The sequence below is a fragment of the Pterocles gutturalis genome, unplaced genomic scaffold, assembly GCF_000699245.1.
Source record: "Pterocles gutturalis isolate BGI_N339 unplaced genomic scaffold, ASM69924v1 scaffold2340, whole genome shotgun sequence".
In the NCBI taxonomy this organism is placed as follows: domain Eukaryota; kingdom Metazoa; phylum Chordata; class Aves; order Pterocliformes; family Pteroclidae; genus Pterocles; species Pterocles gutturalis.
Window position 1 is genome coordinate 12,874 of NW_010140386.1, and position 23,517 is coordinate 36,390.

The window sequence follows — 23,517 nt, forward strand, 5'->3', positions numbered from 1 at the left end:
AGGTCCAGTTTGGTCTGTCTTGTTCCTCATTTCAAGGGGAAGTAGATCTAGTGGACACTTTATCATCACAGATGAAGCTTCTGGTTCAGTCAAAAGCACTAGAGACAGTATTTGGAAACACTGGGATAAAGAAGGGGGGAAACCAGGATGGTGGTAACTTCGCTGAACATTTTTAGGCTTTCTTTGGGATACAACTCTAATAACTTGGACCTAGGTCATGTCCTGGATCTTGAAGTATTGTGAGGAAAAGGAGCAATAACAGTTGCTAGCTCTGTGTACGTCACTCTTGAAACTTCCCCCTGACTTCCCCAACCTGCATGAGGTGTACATGTAAATTTTCCAAAAGTCATTCATGTGGCATTTGCAACAAGGAATCTAGTCTGGAAAAATGGCACTAAAACACAGACTAAAACCTCTATATGCAGGATTTCTTGCTATGGAAGATACTTTTCTCCTTTCTGCTGACTCTGTGCATGATGTCTTTTATTTAAAAGAATTGTTAGTGTTTTAACTTGATTCTGTAATTACAGTCTTTTTAAATTGTGATTAACCTTTTATTTTAACAACAGCACTGAAACCAGGGAAGTTATTTTTGGTTATATTGGAGCAGCATGTATATACTGTATATATGCCTACTGTTTGAATAAGATCTTTGTGTCTTAAAATTTAAAACAAATTTGTTGCTCTGCAGTCTGAGTGCTTAATGCTTAACTTTAGCTTATGGGTTGATAGAACTGGAAAAATTACATTTGGTCTCTTTCAATCTACTTCTGTGTGATTGATTATGTAAGAAGTCCTGGAGGTTCTCAAAAGCAGAACTTCTATTTTAAATCACTTCTGTTATTCAAAGAAAAATGAGGTCTGAATATGAAGTTTTAAAAGTGGTTTGTAGCAAAGGAGCTTTGAAGCCAAAATGGACTTCTGAAAACTTATTTATGTATACACCTGTGGGTTTACAGAATGGAACCAACACTAATTAATTTGCACTTTGATCCCAATACCTGGCTCATGTAGCAGTAATTTATCGTATTTTAAGTGTCTCCCCTGATCTATTTCTGATCCCTCAGATAACACTGTGTGAGTTTATTTTTAAGTCTTCTTTTGCTAGGAAGTAAGTTGAGGGTAATGGTAGCAAGTTCTTGGGGCTCTCATTTCAGATAAATTGCTTAGAAATTCAGCACTGTGGGCAGGGGATGGTTGAAGACAGTTGTGGGCACTACACAAGAATTTGTAAGTGCCTTTATATGCATGTGTCTCAAAATAAATGGAGTTTTATTGTAACTGATAGTAAAATAATACAAAAATCCAGGAAATAGGGAAGCACTAAAAGCCTTTGGGACCTTTCTCCTTCTTCCATTTCTGATACAGGAGGGTCTGTTGATACCCAAAAGCTAGCTCATGGGTATTAAGATGAAGGCATAGGTTTGACTCTCCAGTTCTGTACGTGGGTTTAAATTTACTCAGTAAGAGTGGTCTCTCTGCTTTTAGGTTGAATGCCTTGGCAGGGAGACCTGGGATAAATTTTAAATGGTATTTATGTTTGCAGGGTATTAACTTTACTTTCTTTGTTAATGCGGTTAAAATGCATAATGACTACGGAGGGAGCACTGACAAATGCTAGAGCTCTTTCCTGCTTTTTGTACTGGAAATATTTCAGGATTAAGAACTTGCCAGAGAGGGTAGGAGATAAAACACATGGCTGTACTAGAGCTTAGCTGAAGAAGGGTAAAAGAGCATGTGGTGAACTGAGCAACAACGATTTTCCACTCCATTGGTTTTTAAGGGAACACTTGCAGTTCAGCCTCCTTTGGGCAGCATTTTATTCAATCACCACTGCTGGGAAACGCACTAGAGGGATCTCAAGAGACATTTTAGAATGGTTAGAGCTCTTCCCAAACAAAGTCCCTCAGTGCCTGTAAGCTTTTGTTACGAAAACTGAGATGTCAAATAATTCTCCAGAGTGTGTAAGGGCACTTTGTTAAAAGATCAAGAGAAAATTAGCTATTTATATATAAATTGAGGCTAAATGATTATGTTTGTGCATGTGTGGTTGGGTTTTTTTAAGCATAGTATTTAATATTGAAAATAGAATTTTGTCTGTATCTTATGGTTGCAAGTACTTATTTTGTTTTATGGAGCTTATAATTGACATTGAACTAATTGAGTATCATGGAATGTGATACACTTGTTTCCTAAAGATGTGTTCAAGACTTTTTATTACAGCTTCGTCTTATCTTGTTTCCAAGGCAATAATTTAGCTTTTAAATATGTATTGTGGGTGTAAACAGTCACTAACAGGCGTTTACCTATTATCCCTGTTAAGTGGAATTTTAGGTTCTGGGTTTCAAGTCAATCAGCAATACTTTGTCACAGACAAGGTTCTGTATGCACATGTGAAAGCACCAGAGCATTTATGATTTTTTTTTCTCAAGTCAATGGGCTTCTCTTAAAGAGAGCCTAAAATTATAACAGTAGGTCATATTTGCTTGTCATCAAACTAAATTATACTACAGTATGTAAATATGTTGCTCATTTTCAGGGGGTAGAGGAGCTGTCTTTTGTGGTTAAATGGGTCTAGTTGAAGCCTAAAGAAAAACAATCTATGCTTTACTACTTGCCTGTGCTCACCTGGGTTAGTTTAACTTTGCTTATTTTAGTGCAAGTTTTGGAAAAATTACAAATAGCTGAGGTCCCCTAAAGTCACAACTTTATGTCCTAATCCCAGGAAGTCATCTTACTGCCTTACAGAACAGGCAAACAGCCAAACTAACAGGTCAGATTCTTGAACTGAAGTTACATATGCCTACACCTGGGAATCTGGATGTGTGAAGAAAAAGGCTGCTTCATTTGCAACAATGCTCATGACTTCACTCTGCAACAAAGATAGATGTGTAAAACAAAAGAGAAAGAGAATCTTCGCTATTTTGGGAACATTTTTTCTTTTTCTCCTAGTGTAAGAACAAAGACATACTGGGTAAAACAGAGAGGAAGCACAGACCTGTTCAAAGGAATGTTTTTTCACCAAATGTACCTTTAGTACCAATAACTCATTGCTACTAGCTATTGGTCAAATTCTTAGTAACATGTTAAAAATTGAGCTCTAGATTCATAGATGACAACTATATTCTCATTGTAAGGATAAACAAACTTCTAGAAAAGGAAATAACACTCGAGACTATAATTTATAAATAAGTATAAAGAAAAATATACTTTTAAAAAATTGTTTTATATTAACCAGTTACATTTTCTTGCATCTAGTTCATAACACCTGATGCTAGGGCCTGTTAGGGTATACGTATTTAGCATAATAATCCTGGTGTCCATCTGCCATTCCCTGTTGGACAGTATTCCTGTTGTCAAATTGTTTCCTATAAATCCCAGGAAGCGTAGTCCTGCTGAGGAAAGGCTGTTGAGCTCCTGCATTGCTGAGTGTCTTTCCTATAACTTAAAGTTTATTGTGGTCCCTGTTTAAGTTATTGCAAAAGTCACTTAGGGATGTGCTTAAATCTGCTTCCACGGCTGACACTGTTTACAAATCAGGCCATCATTTGGAGTTCTGTTAGCAAAATTTGCAGCTGATGGTAATTAAATGGGAAGACAACTAAAGGAAAAAAAGTAGAACCAACTGTGTATCCTCTTTTTCTGTCATTTTTGGGCTTACTTTTTTTATTTACTGGTTATTTGAACTTTGGACTCACAGAATCACAGAATCACAGCCCTGGTATTCCTACAACTTCCATATTGGAGTTCACTTCGTTTGCAGGCTGGGCACTAGTGAGTTGTTGGGAGGTCATTTGGAATGGAATTTTTATGCATCTTACTCTTTAGTCCTTTATCCTGTCAGCTTCTGCCCTTGGATCCACCTGCTCAGTCTGAGCTCCTTCACGGAGTATTGAAATTGCTGCATGGCTCCTGCTGCCTACTGGATGGTGGAAGCAGTCAAGACCAGCTGCAGTACATCTCACAGGGGTGAACCACGACACCTAAAAACTAACAGCTCGGTGACCCACACAGCTATTTGGGATTATCCAACCTTCTTGGCTTGCATTTCCTGCCCTACAGAGGCCAAGAAAGTAGTTACATTCTGTTTTGAAAAGTTGCATATTGTTTTCTTTCTTTGAGTAGGTCAGGGAGAATTTAACCAAACTGACAAAAAGTATCTCGCTGCAAAACTCAAATCATGTACACAAAGTTTTGTGGAGTTTTAACATTTCCACTTTATATGTTTATGACAGAAATCGACTGACCTCTCTTTCATGGATTGTTCTGAAGTAACAGTTTTTAGCTAGAGGCAAGACAAAGGATTAATGAACCATTTTTAGAGAGGACTTGCACGTCCCTGTTTTCTGAAAGCTTTGCTCTTCAGAGGCCTTGGTGTTGACACACAGCTTGTTTTTGAAAGTGACTGCCCTTCCACTGCTCCTTATTATTTAAGGCTTCACACCTGTAGGTTGCAAGCTTTAGTCTGATCTGCCTGAAATGTTTTGGGTTTTTTTTCAGCTGCAGAAGTGCTTAGGACAGGTGTTGTACTGAAAGGTTACTCGTTGTGGAAGCCTGAGTTGACTGTTCATCCAGTCCAGTGACAGTAGTACATCAGCAGATCTGTATTGCCGTGTCCTGCTGGTTATCTGTCTTTTGACTACCTCCTTCATAATAGCATATTGATGGCAATGACTAGTGTTCAGACCTTGCCAATCAATACTAACATTGAATGAGAGTTAATTGACACAAATAACTGCATCTCTCAGTTTGTGTACAAGAATGACACCTTCCTGTGCTCTAATCAATAATAACTCCTTGTAGAGCATTGAAATAAAGCTGCTTTCTCTCTTTGACAGAGTTTCCCAGGTGGCTTGGAGCTGTCTCTTCCATTGTGTCTCATCATAGCAGATTAACTGGAATGTTACATATGAATTGCTTGTCAAGATGATTCCATCAGGCATTTCTTGGGAGTGTTTATCACTGTCATCAGTTCTGAGTCACATTCAGCCGTTGTTTTGTCTCTTGTTGTATAGATAGAAAAATGTAACAGTTTACCAGGTGCCAGCTTTTTTGCCAGCTAATGGCATTAGCTATTTCAGATAGTAATTGGGAAACATGAGTCTTTTAACAACACAAGTAATCTGTATTTGCCGGAACTATTGGTTCTAGTTTGACAGTTCCTGTACATGTAGTACAAAACATTGCTTTTCCTTTCATCATTTAATAAGACTTGGGCTGTTGAGACACTGAGTAATCATTGCTTCAAAGTCTTATTTTGGTTGTAAGACCTGGAGATTTGAGGAGAAAAATAGGATAATATTGCTTTAATTTTTACTATCCTTAAATAAAAATTAATTTTTAAAATTTTTAAAAGCTGTCAGAAGCAAGGAAGTGCAAAATCATCCTATAAAGCATCTTATTAATAACTGCACTTTTAATGACCATTTTGAATTAACTTTGGGGAATTAGTTAAAATAATTTTAACAATGGCAAGTACAAATACTTTTCCACTTTTTAACACTTTTTAGGGGTATCTATATTTTAGCCAGAAGAATCTTTTAAAAGGATCTTACTGGGGAAGAAAACCCTGGCTTTGCATTTGTTGCCAGGTGTTTCATTTTAAGCAACCTCCTATCTTCACCAGTGCCTGGAGAAGTGGGTATGAATGACAGGGTACCTTCATTCTGGATAGGAATTTATACAAGGCTACATAGAAGGGAAACTGTGAGCAAGAAGGACAGTTTGCACGCTAATTCAAAGAATTAGATTCTGTTCAGTCTTCCCCATCCCACTTTAATGTAGAAAAAAAGACATATTGGGAATTCTGCATTACAGAGAGGAGCCCGAAAATTGGTGAATTGCTTAGATACTGCTGTCGTTGCTACGTTGTAACTCAGTGTTTTAAGTCTTTCAATGGTAGACTTAAATCAGAATTCAGCAGTTAAAATCTGTTTGCTTTCACTCTGAAATGTTCTGATTTTTTTTAAAATTTTTTTTTTCAGGTTAACAAACAGAAATATTATTCACAAAATGCCTGAATGGACTCTAATTGCTATTGTTTTGTTATCTGTGTAAGTATCCTTTAATATCAAATATTCTCATACACAACTGTCTTAACTAGCCTATTGAGACAAGATTTAATTTTCAGATAAAAGGAAGGAAAGATTTCTTTAACTGGGGAATCAACAAAAATATTTTTTCATGCATATGAACTAAATTATCTTGACAACACAGCGTTGTCCCACTTGCAACAACATATTAACAATGGACAAACTTATGTTAAAAAAAGCTATAGGGGTTTTTAAAGAGGGCTGGGTAAAGGGAGGAGTATACTTCACTCTCTTCCATTTGCTACTGACAAACATTCTTCCCCTCTCCAACAGTAGGACAAAATTACGTTTATTTTATTATTTGTATTTGGCATAACTGTTACACTTTTCATTGCTCAATTTTACTTCTAATTTCTTAAAAGATTTCACTCTCATGATTAAAGTCAAATTATTTCCATAAAGATTTGGTGTGCTTCTAAATATGTTTGTTTGAATATTCTAGCAAACTCCTTTGAGAGGGGAAGGCTTTTTTTAGCAATTCTCAAATTTCTGAAAGGAATCCTGGGACCCAGTATTTTATTTTTTATGAAGATTAGCTTTATTGCTTAAGATTACGATACTACAGTGCATACAGTCCTCCTTAGCTTTGTTCTACCTAATGTAGAATTAAATTCTTTCCAAGGGATTTCCGGACAGGAATCATGGTTTTGTTATAGCATCTTTCAGTAAACTTCTACACAGATGCGTGATCTATAAAAGCTGTAGTCATATGCAGCAGGTAACTTCCTTAATTTATATTTTCCAAATTCAAGTAAATTTCTGAAGTTAAAGATATAAACTTTGCAGTGTGTAAAACAGACAGTTCTCTCACAAATTTGTACTAAACATTTAGCATTTGTTCATCTTTGAAGAAATCACTGGTGGTTTCACATAGTGTCAGGCACTGCCTTTCAGTGGGGTTAAACCATCAGGCAATCTTTGTACGTCTTTCAGTTTGAATTACAAGATTGCAAAAATCTTATTCCAGAGATGGTTTATTACCGCACTGCTGCTGCTTCTTTTGGGCTTCCTGGGTCACTGGAGCCTATGGGACAGAGAAGTACTTACAGACATTCACAGGTCAAGAGGCGTTGTGGGCCAGCCTCATAGCATCCCCAGTACTGCACTTACTTTCTTTGATATTACTTCAGTCTGACACGTTGTTCTGGCTTTACTGTCCCAAGGAAGACTATACCAGCAGGCATTAGAGCAGGCTTCAGCGAGCCTTACATCTGTGTCACCCAGCCAGATACCGCTCAAATGATTCATTAAATCAGAACACAGAAAGTAACTTTACTTGAATGCCTTGGTATAAATTTTTTATCAACTATAAGAACAAATCTTTTGTCATTTTTACTATATATTCTTATGGTTGAATTGGTAATTTGTGAAACAGATCTTATTAATTTTTCAAGTAGTTTCTGTACATTTAAGGAAATGGTGAGTTTTAATCAGAAGTTAAAATATGTTGCTGGTCTCTCTGCATATGATGAGCTCTGAATGTTTGCATACCTAATGATTGTTTTACAATTGCTTTAAAATGTTTTACAAGTAGCAGGCAGTCTTTGTAGCGAGCAGCAGAAGGAGAAAACCAAGTCTCTTTTTACTTTTGCTTTCTAAAGTTCCACCCCTAAACAAATGACTGATAATTGATCCTAAAACAGCAGATTTTATTTCTAATATTATTCTGGTGAAATAATGAATAGAACTGCTGTTGGCTTCAGCTTATTGTAAGGTTCTTGCAAGCTCCTGATCTTAAGATTTTGAACAACTTCTCTCAGCACCCTCTTAGGAGAGGATGTGGAAGAATGTAGGTGGGGCAGAAGTAGAGTGTTAAGATTGCTCTAAGATGATGTGTGTTGCATCATTTCCGGAAAAATTAAACCAGAACATTTAATTATTTGAGAATTCTAATCAAACTTGAATATTTGGTGGAAGCCAGAAGTGTGCAGAGAAAGGCTACTGAGGACTTGGGCAACCTCTTACAGATGGGTCCTCAGACTGTGGCCCTTTCTCACCTCCTGCAGTCTGCCAAGGGATCTGTCATATCTTACTAATATTGCTCATAAAAAGAATTACACAGTCTTCTACAGCCAGTCTTCTCTGGCTTCCCCTTAGCTATACTGAGAGGTGATGCACGTTGCAGCACATATAATGTCATTTAGATTGCAGAGCTGTATGGGGCCTGGGTCAGAGCGGCTATTTACTAGCTTCTCTCACTGAAAGAGGAGAACATTTTCAGAATATGTATTGACCTGATCCCAGACACAGGATGGCCATTTTAGTCCTAACACTGAACAGCGAAGTAGCATAAGCAACACCCTGGAAGAGGATAATACTTCCTCTTCCCAGGAGGATGAAAGACTATATTACAGGTACCTTGGGGTGCAGGAGGTGTAAGAACAGAGACTACAGAAGGCAGAGTGAGCATGGGATTTCAGGGTATACCTCAAAAGAAACTATTGAGACCTCTAGTATTTTTTTATTTTGTTTGGAAGGGGGCAGGGTTGTTTTATTTAAAGTAGCAACTTGTTGGACTTTGCACAAAATGGGGTGCAAGCATCGATATTGTGGCTCACCACTTCCTTCTCATATATGGCTAGCGTGTGCTGAGGACTCAAACAGTGTACTTAGCTTCACAGTGCACTTTCAGAGTGCCTTGACCCTTTTTGTGAAACCTGCTGGGCAGAATAACTATTATTGTTACTGCTGTACTGAATTCAAGTGTTATCACTGCTTAATACTTCGTATTATGTTATGGTAATGCTATCCTCCCTTCATTGGGGTGTACATACTAACTCTTTGTAAGATAAAACATGTTGGATAGTCATAGCACCTAATTTTGGTGCTTAAATTAGACCTAGGCTCCCTTCATAGTCTGCTGGTCCTCCAGCAGCTATTAAATGTACTTACGTGCCCTTGAGTCTACTATTAGAGAAACCTGGGCTTCTAATTCATTGATCTGAAATAAAGTGCCTGAAACTAGTCAGTGTGACTGTCTTTCTTGACTTATAAAATGTGGAGGTTGCAACAGTGGAGCATTTCCTGTTCTTAGTGAACAGATGGATTTATTCAATCAAATTATCGTATAAAATATGAACAGCCAGTCTCAGCCTTTATTGAAAATCTAGCCTGAGGCACTCCTATCTTTGTGACCAGCACATTCAGCAATGCTGTATCGACCTTCTTAGAGTACACTTTGACAGCCAGAGAATTATGTTCAAATAGTTGGAATGGGTGACTCTTCTAAATTTTCTGTAGATTAAATTTCTTATTTATTTGTTGTTTGTAATAACCTTGGCAGTGGTAGATTTCTGTGTCTTCTGTTGCAATGTTTAGTATGTTAAGCAGATTTCAGATTTTTTTTGTTACAGTAATAGCTGCTTTATAGTGTACTGTGTGCTAGAATACAGAAGTTGCATCTTTTTCCCCCAAAGAGCTTCGCAAGATATCAGATGAAGCAGATAAATAGAAATACAGTAATTCAAGAAAGAATGGAGAAAGCAGTAGGAAGATTGGTTGCTATACAAGCATGGGCACTTGCTGTTTTTAGTGTATACCCCTGGTACAGTCTAATGGAAAGCTTTCAAGATATTTTCAGGAAATGTCTGCTTTCATCTTACTTATCTGAGCTGGCTGTTTCCAGTGAACTGTGGTCAGCTTCATCTACAAAGCCTATGCAAGAGGTTCCCCCGCTAAAAGCTTTGAAGCGTTTCAAAATGTTCTGGGATTAGTTTATAAGCATTCGGCTGCAGTATTTAAACAAACTCAAAATGGCCATGATCACTAAACAAAAGCCATCATTATATGTGTGCAGCCACTTTAGATAAATGTGTCATGTGGAGATGTACTCTAGAGGTTTACTCTCTTGGAGATAACAGTTCAGGAACTGGAGAATCTTGGGTTCAAGTATGTGTTTTTACTTTGCACACAAGAGCACATCTTTTGCTCAACAGTGACATTTCTAAATTATTTTAAGAGGAATTCAGATGTTTGTGGTATTGCTACTGTCTTCATGTCTGAAATGTCTGAATGTTTGAAATGTACAAATCGAATGTACAAATACATCTTGGATATGAATCAGACTTGCAGAGTGACTTTTTCCTATAGAAACCACGTACAAGTCAGCTGTGTGATCTTTTATTTAGCAATTCTGATGATTGATTTCCAGGTTTCAGCTGAGAAAAATAATTTATCGTTAAACTAGAAATACAGTTATTTCCCATTTTGAAACAGTTTGCAGGGCCAAAAATCCAAAAATACTTTCTTTTTATAAAAGTGTTTGAATGTTGTAGCATTATCTCTACTCGGTCTTTATCTGTAGAGTTATATTATTGTGTGAAATAGAGAAAAGGAAAGTTTGTCTTAACACATTAAAAATTAAAAATTGTATTCTTCTCTTTTCTCTCTTATAATTTTAGGTTGTCATTTGGTGAGTTTGGACTCAAATAGGTCTTCTGTTAAGCATTTCTTACTTATCAGCACTTTCTAAGCTAACTCAAATCTGCTTATTTGGCATGTTGTGGAGGAGGTCAGTATTATTTACTTCCTCCTAGCATGTTCCAGTATTACTTAGGAAACATATATAGAACAGTATTTTGAGGAATTTGCAGTGTTGTTAATTGTTGTTAATTAGTGCCAGCTTTAATTAAATATAATTCAGAAGGGAGAAAATAGAAGAAGAAACCTTAGCCGTTTCAAAGAAGGTGTTTCTCCTCCTACAAAAAAACCCGCACTGTGTTTCTGTAGTACTGTTACGCAGGAAAGTGACACAGGATTTCATTGCAGCAGGCAGCTGCACTCTTTTTCCATTCTAGTATTTCTCGTGGATAGCCGTTTGAATGCTGTGTAACTTTCATGCATGCCCAGCACAAACTCCCTGACTGAATCCAGGACAATTAGTTCCCCTTTGCAGTTCTGGTCCTTGACCTCATCCTCAGGAGTGGAGCCTTAGTACACGCTGTCTCCTGGACTTCTATTGCAGGGAGTTAGGGGGGTTGGCTCAGAAAGCCCTCTGCTCTGCACCTGCCAATTTTGCTGCCTAGTGCAAGGGAAGAGCAGGGTCATGGCTTTCTGACAAGCGTCTTGGAAATCCCTTGAAGAGATAGAAATCTGCATGTTCCCAGCAGCTGTACGTGTGGGCATTCAGACTGAAGTCATGCCCAACTGTGCAGAATTTGTGTGCAAAGTGTCTCACCAGTTATAAATCCTCCTTCATGGTGGCGTTCTTCTGATGAATCTTTTTCTTAGAATCAAGGAATACGTCCATGTTGAACATAATGTTGGAGCTTCTGATTTAGTCACCCTTGGGAACTTTATATTCCCAATGTACTTGTGAATTAAGAATATGGTAGTATGGAAAGTACTTTACTCTGCCACTTCATTTTTGCCTTTTGTGTGAGTAAACAAGAGATTTTTGTTGCAATCTCTGTTTCAGCTGTCTGAAAGACAGCGTGTTAAATTTCGGACTACTGTTTTATCACATTGACTCTTTGGGGAGCTGACTCAGTCAGTGGAGTTCATGTCCTATTGAACTCTATGCCACAGCTATGTGCTGATCAAGCAGATGGAAAAAATGCTGAGCCCTATTAGCGACAGAACTGTTTTAAATTTATGTTTCTTGAAAAAGATACATATTTAGCAAATTTCTTTTGTAATGTCATGTTTTTTCCTCCTTCCATAATTGCTTTATATAGATTTGCTTATTGGAAGTCATGTCATAGCACAGAATAAGTTGTACATTTACGTGGTGATATAGACAGTTCTGAACTAATGCTGCAAGTAGGACGTGAGTAATCCACACTGTTAACAGCTGCCCTAAACTTAGTTTTAAACTAAATGTATTTTAGCGTCGTCCACTGAGCAAACTGAACTGTTAATTTTGCCACTGAATCCTGAAGCTGTAGCCCTATGAAAATGTACTTGCTTCCTTATTAATAATTAATCTTAATACATTCAATGCAAACATTTTTTATCATGAAACATTGCCCACCTGTTAAAAGAAACACATTACTTTGACACACACTTGCATCTTTTATTTTCAGAGTTTTACCTTTATCTTATTAAACTTTCTAAAGAACTGTCTACATTAATAGGGACATGACACATACTGTTTTTGACTCACAGGAAACTTAATCGTAAGATGAAAATCACTGTTGACTTGGGTTGTTGTTTCTGAACAAAAAAAATGTAGAGGTACACATCATTGGAGAGCTTACTATGGCTTCACAGCGTGTGACCCCCAAGTATTTTGTACCAGCAGAATTTTTAGCATTGGTTCTGGATTAATTTATTTTGTTCTGTGCAAAGTCATAATGGTACCTCTGCTAGGTTAAGTGGTTTGTTCTAGTCTTCTGTAGCACTGAAATCAGTTGTGCCCAAAGTGAAGTGTTGTATACCTTAACTTTTAGTGGAACCACTATAAGAGAAAAACTTTGCAGAACACCCTTGATAGAGCAGTATGTTGTGAAGATCTAGTCATTCCTCTCCTTATGGTGCTTGGTGCATGTTATGGAATGTAAAACCTTATAACGCTAGACAGTAAGGCTGTCTAGAAAGGCAATACTTAATTCCATCGATTCTAGTTTCGTTTGTCATAGTGCTGTTGAAAGTGTCAGACCTGACATCAGACATTTTTGCTATGAAGTGTATAATGGTTTTTAAGGAGGAAGAATCCTGAAAGTGATTGAAAATCATGAAGATCTTAAAAATCTTGCTTTATGAATGAATTATGTTTTGGAAAACAAAATTAGTTGAATAATTGAGCTAAGCTGTAATTTGCTTGGATCAGAACAGTGGTCCACAAACCTGCTTAAAGACCCATGTGTGAAAGATCTATGTCAGTTAGGGGGAAACAGAGAGATGTGTTTAATCGGCTTTCATACCAATGATGTTATGTTGGAGAACGTTGGTGTTCCTATAATATTCTGTGGTGACTAGGGATAAGCTAAAAATTACTCAGAGGCATGAAAAATTTTGAGGGAAGAGGAGAAGATTACAACTAATTAATTCAGAAAGGAGGCAAATTATTTTTTGTGTAATAATTGATAGTGGGCAGTACACTGATGAACTGGATACTTGTTTTCATTCCATAATACTGCAGGAAGTGAGTACAAAGGAAGTTTGTACTTCTTCTCGTTAGTTTGTTACTTCTTGAGATGTAAAAACATTTTGACACCCAGTGGTCTGATCCAGTCTGGCAGTTAAGTTCTGGTCCTGATATGGGATGTTAACAGTGAAGGCAAAAAATGTACAGTATTTTCTGAAAAGTGTTCCTTTCATATTTATGAAAACAGAAAATACAGCCTCCTTGGGGAAGGAAGGAAGAAAATACATGTCACTGACAAGAAGATGATGTATAAAGTGTACCTTCAGGCAATGGGCTGTGATGAAGCCTCTCAGAATTTACAGACAATCCAAGCTAGCGGACTTTGGATCAGAGTGCAGGTGGCTTTTTTGACACAAAGTATGTAATTAAAATAAGTACTTGAGATAAGATGGCAACCATCAGTTAACCAGAATGTTGTATAAATAAACATAAAATAACTACATATTCATAAAATTTTGCATGGCATAATATAAAGCAACTAGAACAATCGTATCCATAACAGTACATCTTCTTTTCCCATTCCTTCCCAAAAGTAAAAGTGTGCTCTCATAGGCTGGTAGCAAACATAGCTAGCCCGTATGTGGGAGCTTAGTCCAGAAGCTGCAAGGTGTGTGTGTGTGTGTATAATTACAAACTATTAGGTGCAAAACCAGCATTGATGCAAAAACGGTACAGATGCTTGATTGTTTAGAGGCTAGGGATTGTTTAATTTCATTTTGATGTATACCACGCTTGTAGTCTATGTTCCACAGAAATTCATATATCGTTCTTATCTTTTCCTCCCTCTCTAGCCATCTCTCTATCGTCTGAACATTTTAAGAAGACACTGAATATATCTATCTCATTCATCATAAAACTCAGCATTTATGAGATGAGATACTCAGTTTTCTAAAAGGATAAAGAATAGTTGAGATTCATGTGGCTCTTCATATTTGTTTCAAACCTTATCACATATTCTGCTTTTTTTAGGTGTACATTTAGGTCAGTGTACTTTCACAAATCAGTGTTAATAGATTTCTTCTGTTATAGAGATGATAAAATTTGAGATTAAGAGTAGAAAGGTGATTTACTGGAGATCATCAAGTCAGTAATAGTTCTGGAAATAAACAGGAAAAGGGTTTGGGGTTTTTTGTTGTTGTTGTTTTTTTTTAAACCTACTGTGAGCTGGCATGTCAGAGAAAAAGTGCTTAAGAATCCTTAACTTTTGGGGATTTTTAAGAATCTCACTTTGAAAGGTCCGAAACTGCACTGGCATTTGTTTTCAAAACAGGAAAAGGCAAGTAGAAAAATATTGAGGTCCTTATGTTTAACTTCTGAAGAAAAAAAAATTGGACACAGTGGAAGCAAGTCTATTCCTAGCATGTCTCTTTACTCAGCTGCATTATTCCAGGTGTTTGACCTGTATATTGAGCTGAAAGGCAGATAATCAAGTTACAATGTTAGAAAGTTGTGAAACTAAACTGTGATCGATTTTATGGTCATTGTTTCCATAGTAACCGAGTACAGGTGAGTACGTTTTATAAAGCCAAGTACTGACAAATTATTTACCTAAATATATTGCATTGTAGCTGTTCTAACTGTAAGACAGTGTATTTTATTTACTCTTTAATGAAATATTTGGGATATCACTGAGATAATGAATTGATAGGAATAGATTACCAGTAAGTGGCAGCAAAAAAGTCCAGCAATTGCAAAAAGGGATGTATATGAAAGTCTTTAATTCATAAACTGTACCAGGTTTGTATGTAAAGACATCTTTTAGATATTAAATTGTCCCACTGTATGTGCACACTAATTTATAACTGTGTATATTTTACGAAGTACTTAAAAGTTCCAGGCTCTCAAAAGCTTAAATTTTTAATCTTACAGAGGCTTATACTTGTGCTTTATTTCATGTAGCAGACTTCAATGGCATAGATTCCAGTATTTCAGAGGTGTCACAGGAAAACGTTGTGGAACATAAATAGTAAGGAATAGAAGACTGAAGAGGATGAAAGGATCAATTTTTAAATAAAATTTAAATTTATTAAATATAAAACTTTGACTAAGTTGAAAAAGAGGGAAAAATGGGAACAAATGCTAGGACTGAGAAGTACTTTTGATCTGTCAGCTGGTTAGCAGGAAACAGACTTCAAATAAACGGAGCGCTTTAAACAGGGCCTGTCCTTGAAATGTGTACGTAAGAAACTTAGATTTGTTAGAGGGGAAACAGCTGATAGTGATTTCTTCAGGGTTTATATTGTGAACTTTTTTTTGCCTTGGTTTTATGCAGATAAGTAAGCTAAACTGAAACCTTTTTGAACAAATCTCTCTACGAATGCAAGTGCTTTAAATGGCACGTAGTATTATAGGAGTTCGGATGCTTCATGTCTGTGAACTAATGTAGTAATAACTTGGAATATGGTGATGTAGGTGTGGCTACCGTGCTCCATTTGGTTTTTTAAAAATCATCCTGCAGTCATATCTATTAATAGAAAATGGTGAAACACAGTCTCTGATATGGCTAAACTTTGTGTGAAGATTAGTCTGGATAAGAAACTGTTGATGTTGTTAAGCTGGTTTTGGTGCTTCCTTAGTCCTCTCTGGTCAGAGATCTTTCTAATCCACTGTTAAAGAAATCTGGAAATTCAGGTTTGCACATGATTGCCCAAGTAATTGGTTTTTGCCAGACCTATATGATATTTGCATTGATGGCAGTCTTGGTAGTAATTTTAAAATAAATGTTTGAAAATAGTGTTCCTAAATGTCACTATAACAGGAGGCAAATAGAACCATTTCATGTTATTACTGTAGCTTTAGAGGAGTCATGGGTGCCTGAATTTTTGTCCTTGGCATTGTAACATCAAAGTATTTCCAGAATGTTGGCCATCTTCTTTCTCATTAGGCAGGCTAAGCCTGGGTTAAAAACAGTGATCCCTGAGTACGTAATGAAGGCAACTGCTTAGTGTTACAGGGTCAGCATAATGCTAGCAAATGCTTGCAGACAATGTGATGTCATTTTCTACCTGCTGATCCTTCTGAAATGTGTAGTTCCTTTCCTGGACAATTGCTGAGGTAACTGACTTTATTTTATGTGTGCATAAATAAGGTCAGGAAGCTTGCTCAGAAGGAACATTATAGGAGTGATACTGTGTGAGAAGAAACAGCGTCGATGCTGCATTGCAAAGGTTGAAGTAGTTGTACAAAGCAATAGACCTGTAAATTTTCTCTTAACTGAATAGAAATGTTGCTATAGTGTTTATGTGCTACTGGTCGTTCACAAGGAACTGAAATATGGGAATAGTGAGAAATGCCAGTTTCTAGTTACTTTCTGAGAAGAATTGTATTATATAATTAATTATGTTACTTAACTAATTAAGTATGAGTTACATGAACTGAGAGTTTCAGATGTTTATCTAATTTTTGAGGCATTTTTAATTTTTTCCATTATTTGCATAATAGTGTACGTTCTAAGGCATGTTGTCTTCAAGTATAACGAGTACAGAACTGATATAAATAGCACTAAATGGCTATACTTAATCCTTACACCATTTGATGAAATGTCTCACCACAGTTTCTTTGAACACATTGCGTAGTTTCCGACTTACTTTGGGTGTTCCTTTGCCTCTCAAATTAATTACTGACCTAATGAGGTAAATAGAATTTTAATATATTTAAGAAAGTGTTTTACTTGTGCTTCACTGTAAGTCAAAGCTCATCTGTCTTACAGAAGTTAATATTTTGAGGACTGTCTGAATTTACTTGAGTGTTTTCTTTTCCTGTATCTTGTTATATCAGTGTAACGTTATTATAAAATATTTTGATGGCAGGATCTTTGAAGTTATACAGCTGGCTGTTATAAATAACAGCTGGCAGCTGATGGAGTGATCCTTAACTTTCAGGGCAGAGGGGAAAAGTGATATAAACAATACATCCTGCTATTCATGCAAGTAGTTTGTTAGGTTAAAAAAAATAGAAAGATCCAGAGCATTTGCGTTTTATTAAATCCATTTTAAATAAACAGTTTCTGTACCTGATAAGGTAATTATAAGCCTGTTGCCTCAACACATCTCCCTTGAATAGTACATTGGAGTCCCTCTCAAAGAATTTCCTTATGCAGCTTAATGGAAAAACAAAAAATGGTACATTAGAGTAGAACTGGCAAAGTATTTTGCAAATGTTCGCTCAGCCTCCGAAGCCCGTGTGAGGAGAGCATGATGCGACACGAGGGAATTCTGCTGCACAGCCTGGTCCCAAGGCTTGGCCTGGCTCCCTGAGCACTGTCCTGGAAGGCAGTGGTGTTTGGGCTGCTACAGCTGTAGGTGCGCCTCAGATTGCTTTCTGAATTGAGAGTTGCTTCTTTGGATACAAATAACTGATTGGGGGGAAGGAGGCGGAGAAAGAGAGAGAGAGAGAGAGAAGGAAAGAAAGAAGGAAGGAAAGAAAGCAAACCAAATCCATTCTCTCTTTTTCAGTTGTTAATAAGCACTTTTATCACATGGTTAGATAAGTCCCTGTTACTGTAGGTATGCTTTCCTTTTACTGTTAGTTGTGTCCATCCAGCTGCACCACAAGTGAAATTTTGGCCCCATTAAAAGGGAATGGAAGTTGACTTACATCTGAACACCAAATATATGAAAAGTGTGTGTGGAAGGTGAACTTTAAAAGAAGAAAAATAGATATTTTATTTAAGTATATACATAAATGTATCAAACAGAACATTTTTCTTAAACAGACTTGTAGAAGCTGCATGGGGAAAAATGAAGATAGTGGAAAAAATTAACAAAGTTAACTTTTGAATGAACCTTAAGTTTTGCCTCACACTTGGATTATGTAGGAATTCCAGTTGTTGATTTTGAATCAGTGTTTATAGCATTGATTTAAATGTAGTGGACAAAAATTTTAAACTATGAATAATTTAGTTTCTGTTGCCATCAGAGGATTAAAGTGTCTGTGCTGGGTTCTGTGGACAAGTAACTACACAATTATGAAAGGAAGTTAAATAATAAATAAAATATAAGTTGCACTTTAGCTACAAAATTCTTGTATTTATGATGAGAATAGGATCTTCAGGCTATATTTAGAACTAGACCAGAAGTAGCTTTTTTTTTCCTTAGTAAGAAAATGTCCTGTTTATTTCTGTCATTTGTTATCATTCAACCCTATGGGCTTTAGAGTGTTTTATCTTTCATTAAGAAAATAGAATATAGGAATAAATTTGAGGAGATTAAAGAAAACTGCCCCTGAATACTGACTTTACTCTTTGACTGATAAGATATGCTAATAAAGGGCCCAAAATTAGAGGTTGCTTTAATTTCAGAGTTGCAAATGACACTGACCGTAATTACCTTTTTTTGGCACTAGTATAATTTAATTTAAAAGAAGACAATTACAGAGACATATTTAAATACTTCTGCATCTAGTTTGTAAGTTAGATGCTTCCAGTTCAAGATTGTCTGTCAAATATTAATGTGTTCTAATGGAAAATGTTCACTCTAGAGACAGTCTTTTGCTTTTAAGGGGTTTTTTTTAATGTTGAGCTTTTTAAATCATGCTCAAACTAAAGTTATAAGAAACAAGTGGGGTTTTTTAGCCGAAAAAAAACCTGTGTGCATAACAGCTAAGTTACATAAGTTGAGGCTGTAATGTTTTCTAATTTCTGAGTGTACGTTAAAACAGTGTAATTGTGTAGCCACTTAATTATACCAAAGGTTATAATTTTTTTTAAGCTCCCTGATGTTGCATCTTTAACTTACAACTACACTCACGTTGAGCTTCAGATGGGCTTTCTGGCCAATAATAACTTTTGCCTGATGGATGCATTATGCTTTAAGGTCTGTGGAAATCCCTGCTGTGATTTAAGATACTTTACTAACAAAATTGCTGTCCCTAGACAACTGTACTGTATCCAGTGATACACTGGTAAGTGAGGGATTCTACATCAAATTAAGCAAACAGTTAGTGTATAGTGAAGAACATTCAGAATTACAGTGATGCTTTGACTGTTTCTGTCAAAACGTCTGAGCACATTTTGGTAGGTGTTCAGGAAATGGATGAACGCAGCAGGTGTTTCAGTTCACCCCATCCACTGAAGCACTAATATTGAGTGATTGATACATTGGCAACACTCTGGTTATATGTACAGGCAGATGGGCTACGGGCTGCAGTGCAGATATATTTGAGTGAGTTTTATTGCTGATGTGTTACACTTCTTGTATTGACTCAGTCTAGCCATTTGTCTTAAAACAATTAATGCAGATATATTTGAGTGCGTTTTATTGCTGATGAGTTACACTTCTTGTATTGATTCAGTCTAGCCATTTGTCTTAAAACAATTACTTTTGTTTAATCAGTTGTGTTGGAGACTTCCTTCATAGGAAAATAATTAAAATGGAATCTAAGACTATTCTATAAAACTGCTCTATTAAAAGAATGGTATTTTTGATTAATAACATTTTAATTGCATTGCTAAGCTCATCAAATCTGTAACAGGAGTAGTGCAAATATATTCAAAGTATTTAAGCTTTAATTGCATTGCTAAGCCCATCAAATCTGTAACATGAGTAGTGCAAATATATTCAAAGTATTTAAAAACAAAACAAAACATCCTAGTCCTTGTGCATTGATGCACTAGAACACATTATAATGGCATCAAAACATCCTAGTCCTTGTGTGTTGATGCACTAGAACACATTATAATGGCATGGTTATCCCCATTCATTCATTTAACGTGGCTTTGTGTATTTCTAGAGATTTTTTTACGCAAAGTGAGATGAACTATTACTGAGAATGACCTGCGGCATCATACTGATATTTAGTTTTTATAAAACTGCTTAGAAGTTTATTTAAATCTGTGGATGGAGTTTTGTGCTGTCTCTTCTACTTGCAGTGCACATGGCTTTGTGTATTTCTAGAGAATTTTTTACACTGAGATGAAGTATTATTGAGAATGACCTGTGGCATCATACTGATGTTTAGTTTTTATGAATCTGCTCAGAAGTTTATTTAAGTCTGTGGATGGGGTTTTGTGCTGTCTCTTCTACTTGCAGTGCAAGGAGTAGGAAATTCACTGTAGACAGCTGCTGAAGGAGTCTTGGGCTGTTGATGAAATTAAAGTACCTGGTATTACTGAAACAACTTTAGGGGCTTCTGTCTAGGTAATGGCATCCTATTGGTACTGTCCTATAAGCTGAAGGAGTCTTGGACTGTTGATGAAATTAAAGCACCTGGTATTACTGAAACCACTTTAGGAGCTTCTAAGTAATGGCATCCTATTGGTACTGTCCTATAACCCGCCTTGGTCCAAGAAGTGGTACAATATGCTCAGCTTGGCCATCCACCTGTCTAGTGCAGGAGGGCTTGTTCTGGGCTCCTCCATGGAACACCTTTTTGCCAGTCTTCCATGGGGTCAGTTTGAAAAAAAACCCACCTCCTACCACTTGCCAGCTGACGTTGCTGCACACGGCGTGTTTTGATCCATTCAGTATCATTCCAATCCTTTATACCTTGTAGAAGCAATCAGAGATTATTTCCCTCATGACTTCAACTCAAAATGGTAGGTACAGAGCTGGGAAGAAGATTATGTTAATATTCCTTGTAAATCTTAAAAGCAGTTGATATTTAGGTAATACTGTCCCAAATGTTTACAAAAAAATATGTGCAGGGGGAAAAAGCTGGAAATCTTGTGGGTTTAGAGGCTTGTAACTTAATTCTTCTAAGTAGCAATTAAGTATTGATAAAGATGGGCTGTCCTACATTTATGACTTTGTTTTTCCAAATCTGGAGAGGGCTCATAATAGTCTTGGAAGTGTGAGTTTTGAATGGAAGTTCAACAGACTTCAAATTAATTTCCATGATCCGTGACCCACACAATGGTGGTATTCCCTGCTTTTGAATTAAAGACTTAGTCCACAAGACAATGAAGATGTTTCATGGGCATCCAACTATTCAGACAACCAACTGTATCTGATACAGTAAGAAAACCAACCAGTATCCTAGTGTTGAGGAAGAGTCTGGGGTTCTTTTCTTTAATATAAACTCTCAAATGCATTTTTATGTGTCTGTATAGTGAGGTTAGCTCAGCCTAACAGTGAAAAGTAGAGATTATTATGGCCAAGAAAATATAAAGCATAGGAAGGAAAAATATGGTGTGTTCAGCTCTTAGTAGCCTCCTCAGTGAGGAGTGCCTTAGTTAAGAATTTCGATAAGCTGCTCTGCTTCCAGAGCCATTTGATCGCACACACAAAAAGAGCATTGCATTGTCAACCTGTCCTTGCCAGATCCCAGCAGCACACTTTGATGTAGAGTTTCCATTAAAATATTTTTAATTTGTGGCTGAATATTGGCCATACCCTTGGAAGACTTGTAACAGAAATGTTTTTTCTGTTCAGACAGGGTTCTTTTTAATGCCTTGTTGTAGTAGTTGACAGGTAACAGTAAGTGTCGCTCCACAGAGTGTCTCCTGCACGGTCATGTTTCTTCATGTTTTTTAGCATTGTTTCTCCCAAATCAGTCCTTGCAAACAATGTGATGTGACTTTATGTCACACAAATGGAGCAAATATGCTTTAGCCTAGTGCTAATGGCACATTGCTGGAATGGCTGATTGATCTCTCGGAACCTTTAATAGCTATGTTAAATCACCCGAACTGATGTTAGAGGCTTGTAAGCACTTTTACTCTTTGCTAAGTGTACATAGTGCATGTTTCCAGACCTTTAGCTAAAATGCTTGTGGGATGAGAGGACTAGATTGCTCATAGTCATAGTCCAATTCGTGACTGTCCAAAGACAGCAAAAAATTGACTTCCTTGGAGGTAGGGACCCTTAGCAAGAGTCTGTTGATGGCACCTTGATCAGGAGCTTGTTGGCACCCTCCCTGTAACACACATGTAGTAGTCCTCCCTGCAGAAGGAAAACAAAAAGTGCTGCCTAGCCTATAGTTGCTGCCAGCTCTTGCGTCCTTTCCATGTTCTGAAATGAGTGTTCAAGACATTCTGATAGAAGAATAGTTATCAGTCATCCTGGTTATGGTGATCTTAAAAAATTAAGTCTTAAATGCCTAAAACAAAAGGTAAAAAGAAAAAAACTTTTATGTTGGGATGATTGTGTTGAGTCTTATTCACAGTACTCAAATGCCTATAACTGTCAAAAATGTTGATATCCTATTTTCCAAAGCTTTCTATGGAAGGACAGGTGGTGCTTGCCTGTTGCATCATCCTCCTTTGTAATTCTGTTCTTGTTCAAGTTCTAAGCGTGCCAAACAAGGTAAGGGACTGACATAATTGTGTTCAGATCCATGGCTTCTGCCACAATCAGTGGCTTTTATTTTTTTAAGGTTCTGCCATTAGAAAAAGTTGGGAAGACTGACAATACTTCTCTTTTTCTAGGAAAAGCTTATTCTGAGAATAAGCATACAGCTTTTCTTCATGAGTATACAAGTGCTTTGTGTGATATTGGCTAAATTTGTGTGCACTCAAATTCTCAACACTTTTTGTGTAATTTTAAGTGACCAATTTTGGGGAACGGAAAGGAACCAACCCAATTCTTAAGGAGTTGTGTTCTTAACCCTGTTTTCCAGCATCTATTTCAGAGAGCTGTAACTGGCTGATACCACAGTGGTGGCTTTGGAAATTTAACTTTTTTCAAAGGGGATCAAAGAATTCATCTTAAACAAAGTGTCCAGAAAGGTTTTCCTGAGGTCCAGTATCTAAAGGGGAGTATGGTACGGTACAATTAGGGTTTTTTTAAAAGGCATATACACACCTTTGGATAGGAAGTGCCAGTTAGTGCTTTTAACTACATAAAAATATTACTCCACCATTGTCTCTTCTGAATGTATTCAGCTGTCTTGGTTAAGGTATACACAGATCTAAGAATGAGTTGCGCACACTACCATATCAGTTAGTGACATTTCATCCACGTAATGTGGCTGACTTCTAAAAATAATTTAGGTTAAACTCCTAAATATATTTGTCAAATGTTTTTGTAAGGCAACTAATTCGTAGAAAGCTTGGATCTTGAGTTGAAGCACTGAAACCATGTAAACATTTTGCGGTAGCCAGGTGTCATTTAATAGCTTGATAATAATAGCTTGGTATTCACATGAATTTGACTTTTTTTTTTTCTTTAACATGTAACATATGTGGAATAGCCAGCAAATATGAATTTTATCAATCAGATATAGTTTGACATTTTTAACACTTTTTAAACTTTACAAAGACCTGCTTACCATATGGTGCAAGTGGGTGTGCAGGAAACGACACTTGTTTCATGAAGTCTGGTATATACTGCACTACTTTTCCATGAACCGAGCATGAACGTTTCCTTTTAGCGGGTGTGCTTAAGGCAAGCCTTTGAAGCA

At 36.8% G+C, this 23,517-nt stretch overlaps 1 protein-coding gene across 1 annotated transcript in view; it reads left to right on the forward strand.

Moving 5' to 3' along the window:
- Positions 1–23,517, forward strand: part of RPAP2 (RNA polymerase II associated protein 2) — a gene marked incomplete at its 5' end in the record, with an annotated part of 46,625 nt that overhangs the window by 12,450 nt on the left and 10,658 nt on the right. Inside the window, one exon of the mRNA XM_010083615.1 lies at positions 5,985–6,053. Within this exon, the coding sequence (XP_010081917.1) occupies positions 5,985–6,053 (69 nt within the window). The remainder of the gene's footprint in view (positions 1–5,984; positions 6,054–23,517) is intronic.